The sequence below is a fragment of the Rhincodon typus genome, chromosome 20 (genome assembly GCF_021869965.1).
Source record: "Rhincodon typus isolate 14 chromosome 20, sRhiTyp1.1, whole genome shotgun sequence".
Lineage (NCBI taxonomy): Eukaryota > Metazoa > Chordata > Chondrichthyes > Orectolobiformes > Rhincodontidae > Rhincodon > Rhincodon typus.
In genome coordinates, this window is record NC_063351.1 from 41,367,463 (window position 1) to 41,378,439 (window position 10,977).

Here is a 10,977-nt window from a genome sequence, read left to right on the forward strand (position 1 = left end):
AGATCTGTTCAAAGTCTGTTCCATTTAGCACAGTGATAGTGCCACATAACACGCTGGAGGGTATTCTCAATGTGAAGGTGGGACTTGGTCTGCACTAAGACTGTGCAGTGGTCACTCTTACCAATACTGCAATGGACAGATGCATCTGCAGTCGACAGACTGCAGAGGATAAGGTTGTGTATGTTTTTTCTTGTTGGCTCCCACACCATCTGCCAGAGACCCAGTATGGCACTATGTCATTTACAACCTAACTAGCCCAATCAGTGGCACTGCTGTCCAGCCACTCTTGGTGGTGAGCATTTAAGTCTGAACCCAGAGTAAAGTTTGTGCCATTGCCACCCTCAGTACTTCCTCCAAGTGTTGTTCAACATGGTGAGTACAGATTCATCAGCTGAGGGAGGACAGTAAGAGGCAATCAGCAGGACATTTCCTTGCTCATGTTAAACCTGATACTATAAGACTAAATGGAGCCAATGCTGAGGACTCCAATGGCAACTTCCTCTTGACTGTATACCATTGTACCACCACCTATGCTGGGTCTGTCCTTACCTGAAGGGAATTAGTAGATTTTTCTCATGAGCGGCAGATGGCTATGATCATTATTAGATTCTTAATTCTAGATATTGTATTGAATTCAAATTCCACTCTCTGTCATGGCAGGATTTGAACCTGGGTCTCTGAAACATTTTTCTTTCTGTATAAATTTTCTTATTTTGTTTAAACAATGGACATTTATTATTTCATGCTGGCTTTCTTCTTCAGTTTTGACAACCTGTGCTTGATTTTGTTTCGAATTTTCTTGGTCTTCATGACTTTATAGCGATCGAATTTATCATTTTGGCTCTCTTTGTACGGGCTTCAATGGGTGGCTTCCCATTTCCTCACGATTTTTCTCCTTTACCCAAGCAGCTTTTACAAACTTATGACGAACACCATGTGGGATTTGAATCTTGAAGTCGGTAGGTTGCACACATTTATTGGCTTCCCCTGTCGACTGACTTCACTGCAAGGGCCATCCAACAATGCCCTCTCCTGATCAATAATATCGGTAATTGCCATCAGTTTGCCAGCGATCTAGGCCATGCAGCCGATCTTCAGGTATGGCTTGTAGACCATTGCGGCTGTCGACCAGCACAGTCTGTCCGCATTACCATCACCAAGTGTTAGAGCTTCTTCGTTCCAAGTACAAGTACACTCATTGATGAGGTGCGTAAATGGGTTGGGGGAGGGCAGAATGGGACAAGAAAGCAGCGTTTTGATATGTGAATACAGGCTTTTCCATTTTCTGTTTCACTTTCGGCTATTCTATTGCTGAGAATTCGGCTTAAATACAACCAACACTTGTTTCATTTTGGAAGCTGCGGCAGTCAACTAGGGTCCATTTAACTGGAGCGCTGCCGGGGGGCGTATAAATAATCGATTCCGACCCGCCTCATTTCTTGCCACATCCCAATGACACTTCACATAAAAGTGCTGCAAATTGCTCGCAAGCTTCCATATTAGAACAAGTGATATGATAAATGTATGACGCAAGGACATTCCGCTCATTCGTGTCACAAACAAGCTTTGAGTTTGTCATTGGGTTGCTCACAGCATTCGATCTCACTTGCTCGCCACAATCATGTTCACCACTCAAAAATGGCAGCGAATTAAGTCTGGGTATCGTGGACCTGAAGACTTCTACCCATTGAGACATGTCAACTCCAAAGAATGGGGCAGAGGCTTCGCTCTTCCAGACTCCGCTGTCTTGAGTACAAATATCGGCGTTCCCCAACCGGGGATTGGCACTAAGTTCTCCATCACTAATCTCATTCATGTCACCGACTCAAACGGAGCCCAAGGTATTCTCAACGATCAATGCTTGAAGAAAGCAAACATTAAACAGATTGGAGAACAGCTCAAGGTTCGCTTCTCGTGGTGGAGCGTCCAAGTAAGCCCGGAAAAAATGGAGAGGGAAAGGGAGGTTAGGAGAAGCATTGTGGAAAAACAGCTCAGACTCACCATCCAGGAGCCTCTACCCCAAAATGTGAGATTTTTGCAGGAAGCCCTGTTGGAGCAATACATCAGCTCTCCCGCTTTCCTGGAACAATCCAATTACGGAAATTTCAAATTCACTTACAATATTAATGATCTAATCGATGAATACAAAAAATCGGTTTGTCAGGGGAAAGATCCCGAATTCAGAGTATTGGGAACCTTCAGATATAACATCGAAATCATGCACACTGTGGTAGTCCACCCTCCCGGTGTCAGGATATTCGAGCACTGCCCTCCCCTCCCTTCTAAAGTGATTTCCCGGGAAGGTACCAAATGGATATGGAGACCGGAATCAACAGGAGCTGAAGTCCGAGTGCTCAGGCAGAACGACAGTGGGAACTGGTGGGTCGATAAGTGTTATCCAGACTGCCGGCGATGGGAATTCGTGAGCTTTGCTTTCTACCTGCCTGATGAGAAACCGGAGTTCCCGGTCCCTCTGGAATGTAAACATCTCAGTGTCTGCGAAATGGAGGAGAGTCAACGTTTTCGGCCGCCTAATACATACATGAGCCGGGCTGAAGCGGAGAATTTCTACCGGCGCTGGTGCTGCCCGAATGGAGAGCTGTAAGCAGCCTGTATCCAAATATGACATTTTTATCTGTACCGCTTACATTAAATATTCTTTCTTTTGGTTTTTGGAAACGGGACTAAAGTAATGTTGAAATTAAGATCTAACGGGGAATGTGGGGAAATCTGATTACGTTGCATTCCATTTTGAGTTGATAGGTTACGGGTTAAATAAATGATAATAATGTCGCTTTAATCAATGATTGTCTTTTTAACGAACTGGAGTACAAATAAATAGCTGAGTATAATTTGATCTGTGCGTAGTTCTTTTTTCATTTAAGTGATGTAAAAGTGAATATTTTTCAAACGCAGTGTTTGCTGACACCCGCAACTGTGGGCAACTACGCGTAAGCGCCAATCGGGAAACGCGCATGCTCACGATAAAAATAGTGTATTAAATGGCAGATGCAGAACTTGCTCTATATGAAGGATCAAGCGCAAAAGGGAAAGCAGCAGGGAAATGAAGGGTCTAGGCCCGAAACGTCAGCCTCTCTGCTCCTATGATGCTGCTTGGCCTGCTGTGTTCATCCAGCCCTGCACCTTGTTGTCTCGGATTCTCCAGCATCTGCAGTTCCTACTATCTCAGGGAAAAATATTCAGCGACTTGCTAGCTACAAAGGAAAGACTAACATTAATATCCTTATCAAAAATCATGTGAGAAGAACTCGATATTCTAAATTTTAACCAGCTGAACATTACTCAGAAGAATCCTATTGTTAATTGGCAATTATTTGTGAAAGAAGATGCCATTTAAGGACATCTTCATTAGCTTGTGGTAGGGTCATAAAAATTGCTTGGCTCCGCCCACATTTCCCAACTATATTAGGATTGCTGTTGGAGTTGACTTTCAAATGGGAAGAGATTCGAACCGAGCAGACGTGAGGCATTCGACCACTCGTGTATGTTCCTCTGTTCCATACTTTCCATTTTATCTCCTCAGCTGGAGAAAGCCATGTACACTGCCCAGAAATGGCATCGGATTAGAGTGGGGTACGGAGGTCCTGAAGATTTCTACCCCCTGAAACATGTGAGTCACAAACAATGGGGCAGAGTCTTCACTTTTCCCGACTCCGCTTTACCTGGTGTAAAAATTAATGATCTCCAAGATAGCGAACGAAGCTCATTCTTCATCACAAACGTTACCCATGTCACTGACTCCGCTGGAGTCAAAGGTATCCTCGCTGACCAATGCATGAAGAAAGCTAACGAAAAGAAAATAGGAGAAAATTTGAGCGTCAGGTTCTCGTGGTGGCATGTCGAAGCGAACCAAAGGGGAAAAGAGAAACAGAAGGAGAAATACAAAGAAGACACGGAAAAGTGGCTAACAGAAAAAACAGGAAAGCAGCCCCGAGATGTGGGGGATTTGCTGGACGCCCTGTTGAAGCAATATATCAGCTCTCCCGCTTTTCTGGAAGTATCCAATTACGGTAATTTCAAATTCACCTACAATATCAATGATCTAATCGATGAATATAAGAAATCAGTCTGTCAGGGAAAAAATCCCGAGTTCAGAGTATTGGGAACTTTCAGATATGATCTCGAGTTGATGCACACTGTGGCTGTCTACCCTCCCTGTGTCAAGATATTCGAGCAATGCCCTCCCCTCCCTTCTAAAGTGATTTCCCGGGAAGGTACCAAATGGATATGGAGACCAGAATCCACAGGTTCTGAAATCCGAGAGCTCAAGGAGGACGGCAATGGGAATTGGACGGTCAATGATTGTTACCCAGACGCTCGTTCCTGGGAGTATCTGAGCTTTGCTTTCTACTTGCCAGATGAGAAACCGGAGTTCCCGATCCCTCTGGAGTGTAAACACCTCACTGTCTGCGAAATGGAGAAGAGTCAAAGATTCCGCAAAGTGTATCTGCCCCGAGATAAAGCGGAGGAGATCCGCAGATCTCTCTGTCCCCGAACAGAGGAACTGTGAAGTTGTAAACAACTCGGAATTGAATCATCTATTTTGATCCTTCGGGAATACCTGTAATGCATCGCGCAATAATTTCAACTGTATTTCGCTCTTTTTTGTACTTTACTGACTTATTGACTACTGTCGTGTCCTGCAGACTTTCTGCAATGCCAGGACAGTTTACTTAAAAGATTAAATGTTCTGAGGGAGGGGAAGGAAGCGTTTGTTTTGTTTGCCGGCTCCATTTGCCGCATTCCTGCAGCACTTTCTGTTTCTGTTTCAGATCTCCAGCATCCGGAGTTCTTTGTTTTACTGTAGTTAAAGGAAGGCTATATATAAAGTACTGGGCGTGGGACAACATATTTGTTTACATATTTTGCAAATACTTACATTCAACGAAATAAATTTGAATAAAACGTTTAACTCATTTCATTCCATTATACATTTCGTAAACCAGCGACGTTATGAAGATCTAACGAACACGATCAGTCACACTTCATTAAAAGGTACACAACTGAATCTATAGGTAGGGCAGGTCCCGACTCAGAGGGGGTTTTGACTGGGGAGGTCGTGTCCAGGAGGAAATGGGGCGTAAAGTGTCTCTCGGGCGAGGTGTAACTAGGTGTCTCCGAGGTAAGCACGGGTTAATTTTAATAAATACTCGTTAATCTATAAATTTACGTAACTTTTCCGAGTAACTACTGTACTTAATTTCATCGGAACCATCTGCGTTTCCAATTTAAACAGAGACTTTACGGATGGTTGCAAGCATTTCGAAACTGGCCGGTGGAAAATTAAATTTCGTGCGGTAGTTGACTTTTTCGCCCGCCGAGTTGGTAAATTCGTTGGCAAACGTTTCGTCACCCAACTGGTAACATCATCAGTGCGTCGTGGTGAAGCGTCGGTGTTCTGTCCTGCTTGCTACTTATGGGTCTTGGTTTGTTGGGGTGGCTGGAATCACTTCCAGATTTATTTCTTAGTGGTTGGTTTATGGGGTCCAGCTCTACATGTTAGTTAATAGATTGCTATTGTAGTTGAGTACATAAGAACATAAGAACTAGGAGCAGGAGTAGGCCTTCTGGCCCTTCGAGCCTGCTCCGCCATTCAATAAAATCATGGCTGATCCTTTCGTGGACTCAGATCCACTTACCCGCGTTCTCACCGTATCCCTTAATTCCTTTATTGTTAAAAAAAATCTACCTTTTTTTTAAAAAAACATTTACTGAAGTAGCGTCAACTACTTCACTGGGCAAGGAATTCCACAGATTAACAACCCTCTGGGTGAAGAAATTCCTTCTCAGTTCAGTCCTAAATCTGCTCTCTCTAATCTTGAGGCTATGCCCTCTTGTCCTAGCTTCACCTGCCAGTGGAAACATCCTCTCTACTTCTATCTTATCTATTCCCTTCATAATTTTATATGTTTCTATAAGATCCCCCCTCAATCTTCTGAATTCCAATGAATATAATCCCAATCTACTCAGTCTCTCCTCATAAACCAACCCCCTCAACTCTGGAATCAACCTAGTGAACCTCCTTTGCACCCCCTCCAGTGCCAGTACATCCTTTCTCAAGTAAGGAGACTAAAACTGCACACAGTACTCCAGGTGTGGCCTCACCAGCACCTTGTACAGCTGCAACATAACCTCTCTGCTTTTTATTTCAATCCCTTTAGCAATGAAGGACAAAATTCCATTTGCCTTCCTAATTACTTGTTGTACCTGCAGACCTACCTTCTGTGATTCATGCACAAGGACACCCAGGTCCCTCTGCATAGCAGCATGCTGCAACTTTTTACCATTCAAGTAATAATCCTTGTTACTATTACTCCTACCAAAATGTATGACTTCACATTTATTTACATTGTATTCCATCTGCCAGACCTTTGCCCACTCAGTATGGGTGGTTTTCCTGTGTATGCTGGTCTGGAGCTTACTACACTAGGTCAGCTACTGGCAACAATAAAGGATCCCACAACAGAACTAACAGAACCAACATCATTTAGAAGATACCATGCAGACTGCCAAAAACATTACATAGGGCAAACCAGATAGAAACTAGGCATCAGGATCCATGAGCACCAACTATCACTCATTTCAATACACAAGGACAAAGAGGACACCAATTTGACTGGAACAACATAGCCGTCCCGGGACAAGCCAAGCAAAGACACACACGAGAATTCCTGGAGGCCTGGCACTCAAACTGGAACTCCATTAACAAACATACTGAGCTGGACCCCATATACCAACCAATAAGAAACAAATCCGGAAGTGATGCCAACCATGCCAAGACATACAAATAGCAAATGTGACAGAACACCAAAGCTTCACCAAGGTGCACAGATGATGTTACCTAGCATGGTGACAAAACATTTGTGAACAAACTTACCAGCTCAGTGGGCAAGTCAACAACCACATCAACAACCCGAGCTACAAATCTTCTCAAACCCCTTGAATTAAATTTTGTGCTATGATGAGAGACCCACAGGCATAACGACTATCTGGACAGCTGAAAATCTGGGCCAATGAGCTCACTTATGGGGAAAGGGAAGGAGAATAGCATCAAGGTATGGTGCTCATTCAGAGCTGCTGCAGAACTGGTGGTGTGAAATGACTCCTTCTGTACTAGAAGGCAAGGACAATTAGTTGGATGGCTTTGATGGTTTGATTGCAAAGCTGAGTGATGCCAACAGCACAGGTTCAATTCCCACACCAGCAGAGGCTACCATTGAAGGTCCCACCTTCTGAAATTCACCCTTGAGATGGGGTGATCCTCAGGTTAAACTCACCACCACTCATCTAATTTCCAGAAAGCGTTCAATCAGATTCCACATAAAAGACTCATCCGTAAGATAAGAACGCAAGATAAGTTGTGAGGAATGTCTTAGCATGGACTGGTTAACCAATAGAAGGAAGAGAGTTGGGATAAATGGGTGTTTCTCTGGTTGGAGATCAGGGGTGAACAGAGTACCCCAGGGGTGAGTGTTGGGCCGACAACTGTTCATGATATATGTAAATGATGTGGAAGAGAAGACTGAGTGTAACATATCTAAGTTTGCTGAAGACACTAAATTGAGTGGAAAGGCAAACATTGCAAAGGATGTGGAGAGTCTGCAGAGAGATTTGGACAGGTTAAGTGATTGGGCAAGGGTCTGGCAGATGGAATACAATGCTGTGGTTGGTTTGCTTGCTGAGCTGGTTTGTTAATTCGCAGAAGTTTCATTACTCCGCTGGGTAACATCATCAGTGCAGTCTCCGAAGATGTAACGTTGTGTTTTCCCGCCTCGTATTTAAACGCTGGGGTCCATTGGAGATGTCTAAGGTTTTTGAGTAGATCTGTAGCTCGGGTTGTGGGTGTTGAGGTTGGTTGGCTCGCCGAGCTGGTTTGTTGTTTTCTGAGGATGTTACCAAGCATGGCAATGAAATATCTGCAAAACAACAAACCAGCTCGGCGAGCCAACCAACCTCAACATCCATTGGAGTTGATTACGTCATTTCCGGTTTTTCTTCGCAGTGGTGTATATATAAGTTCTAACTTGAAGTGTTTATTGATAGCCTTCTTGGTGGAGAACCAGGCCTCTAGAAATTTATAGATAGGGTCTAATTTTATGTGTTTATTGATGGCCTTCTTGGTGGAGAACCAAGCCTCTAGAAATTATATATTCTAGATTTCTATTTCTAAATTTATAAAGGCCTTGTTCTCCACCAAAAAGGTTATCAATAAAAACATAGAATTAGACCCTATATATACACCACTGCGAAGAAAAACTGGAAATGAGGTAATCAACTCCAACGGACCCCAGAATTTAAATACCAGGCGGGAAAACACAACAGTGCTTCATCACAGGCTGCACTGATGATGTTACTCACGAACTAACGAACCAGCTCGGTGATCGAACCAACCACAGCATCCACAACCTGAGCCACAAATCTACTCAAGAACCTTAGATGGAATACAATGTTGGTAAATGTGAGATCATCCACTCTGGAAGTAAAAATAGTAGATCAGATTATTATTTAAATGGTGAAAGATTGCAGCAAGCTGTTGTGCAGAGAGACTTAGGAGTGCTTGTACATGAATCGCTAAAAGTTGGTGTACAGGTGCAACAGATAATGAGGACAGTAAACGGAATGTTGACTTTTATTGCTAGAGGGATTGAATTTAAGAACAGGAATGTTCTGCTACAATTGTACAAGGTGCTGCTGAGGCCGCACCTGGAATATTGTGCACAGTTCTGGTCTCCGTGCTTGAGGAAGGATACATTGGCTTTGGGGGTGGTGCAGAGTAGGTTCACTAGGCTGATTCTGGAGATGAGGTGGTTACCCTATGAGGAGGGGTTGAGCCACCTGGGATTGTACTCACTAGAATTTAGAAGAATGAGAGTGGATCTTAGAGAAACATATAAAATCATGAAAGGGATAGATAAGATAGAGGGAGGCAAGTTGTTTCCACTGGTGGGAGAGACTAGGACTCGGGAACATAGCCTCAAGCATAGGGGAAGTAGATTTAGGACAGAGATGAGGAGGAACTGCTTTACCCAGAGAGTGGTGAATCTATGGAATTCTCTGCCCAAGGAAGCAGTAGAGGCCGCTTATTAAATATATTTAAGACACAGTTGGATAGATTTTTGCATGGTAGGGAGTTAATGCTTACGGGAATAAGCAGGTGGGAGGTGCTGAGACCACGGATAGATCAGCCATGATCTTACTGAATGGCAGAGCAGCTTGATGGGCCGAATGGACTACTCCTGCTTCAATCACTTATGAACTTACGTAATTATTTTGTGAACCTTACTTCTCATTTATGATGGAAATGCCCCTGTTGAATGTGAAACTGAGATCTAAATGTTCTGACCCAAACGCAGGGATGCTATCACTGATGTAGTGACCACCCTGTCTGGATCCAACTGCACAGCTGAGGTTAAATTCTTATCCTCATGTCCAAAACCGTTTTTGACTTCTTCATGTCTCTGCAACTGTCTCCAATTAGATAGCGTTCCAAGAACTTTGCATTCCTCAACTGTAACTCCTTTTCCATTCTGGCTTCATTCAGCTAATCATTAAAGGGCATGCCTTCAGCTGCCCTAAACTCTAGAATGATTTTCCCAAATATTCCACCAAGAGACTCCCAAAAACCCAGCTGTTCAACAACATTTTGGTCATCTGTCGTGATCTCTTTTAGTTCTGTGGCAATATTTGATTTATTACACCCCTGGGAAAGTTTTACAAAGTTAAAGATGATATATAAATTATATTAGCATAACAGATTCACTTAGTTGAACAAAAATTACCTGAATAAAGAAAGTGGTACATAAATATGTTATGGACCAGACTAGACCCCCTCAAAATATTTTAAGAAGATAGCCTAGACCCTAACTTTTTTTAAATTTTAAAGGCAAATGTGAAGTGCCATGTTTTAGATACAATGTGACTGGTCAAACTACTTGATGTTAAGCAAAAACACAATTTGTTTAAACACTACAGTTAAAATACAAATAAAAGAAAGAACTTAGGATGACCAACTCAATTGGAAGAATAGATACAGTAACTATTACTAATGAACTGTTCTAATATAGTAACATCCCATAGACACAATCCTTGGCAAAAAGGCAAATTCAAACACAGATTCTTACATGCAGTTCTCAAATTCAGGATGAAAAAAAAAACAAAAGAAAATTGGGAGCATATCATCCAGGAGGCATTTACTGAAGGTTCCAATTTTTGAGATGTCAACATCTTTTGATGCTACTGAAAAACCAAAACCCAGAAATCTTAGATAACAAGGTGTAGAGCTGGATGAATACAGCAGGCCAAGCAGCATCAGAGGCACAGGAAAGGTGACGTTTTGGGCCCAGACCCTACTTCAGAAATTTTGATCCAAAAGAGCTGGTCACATCCATTCAGGCTGTAAAGCAAAACCCAAGGCCTCTCAAGCTGTTTACTCAAATGGTCTTTGTAGACTACTGGACGCCTCTGCCTTACAACCTCTCTTCAACAAAAAATAGGACAAAATAACCTCTTAAAGCCACAACATTGTCATATATAGTTACATAGAGCTGGACTGATCTTGTTAATTATTGTGATTTGTAAAGTTACCATTGTTCTCTCAGACAACAGTATGAAAATTGTCGAACAAGCTGCGAAAAGTCAAATTCTAACCAACAGTAACGGCACAAACAGCACTACACAGCAGCTTTCGGGCCGTGTACGTCACTACGTCATGCGCAGCGACCTCTCTGCGTGAAGCTGTTCAAACGGCAATTAGACACGGACCAGGGGCAGGACGGCCAGGCGTCGGCACCCAATCCACACTCACTTCCTCTCCCCTGTCCGATCTCTTTCCCCATCTTCTCTCTTCATTTCCGGCCCCATCCCTTCATCTCCGCCCTCTCTCTTCACCCCCGGCCCTTTCCCTTCATCTCCGCCCTCTCTCTTCACCCCCGGCCCTCTCCCTTCAACCCCGCCCTC

General features: G+C 43.3%; 1 protein-coding gene and 1 pseudogene across 1 annotated transcript; one reads left to right on the forward strand and one right to left on the reverse strand.

Moving 5' to 3' along the window:
- Positions 1-735: 735 nt before the first annotated feature.
- On the reverse strand, positions 736-1,116 carry LOC109930885 (annotated as a pseudogene).
- A 2,323-nt stretch (positions 1,117-3,439) lies between these two features.
- On the forward strand, positions 3,440-4,937 carry LOC109930887. The gene has a single exon (XM_020530287.2). It carries the CDS (start codon positions 3,506-3,508, stop codon positions 4,529-4,531), a length of 1,026 nt encoding a protein of 341 aa, XP_020385876.2. The 5' UTR covers positions 3,440-3,505; the 3' UTR covers positions 4,532-4,937.
- The last annotated feature ends 6,040 nt before the right edge of the window (positions 4,938-10,977 follow it).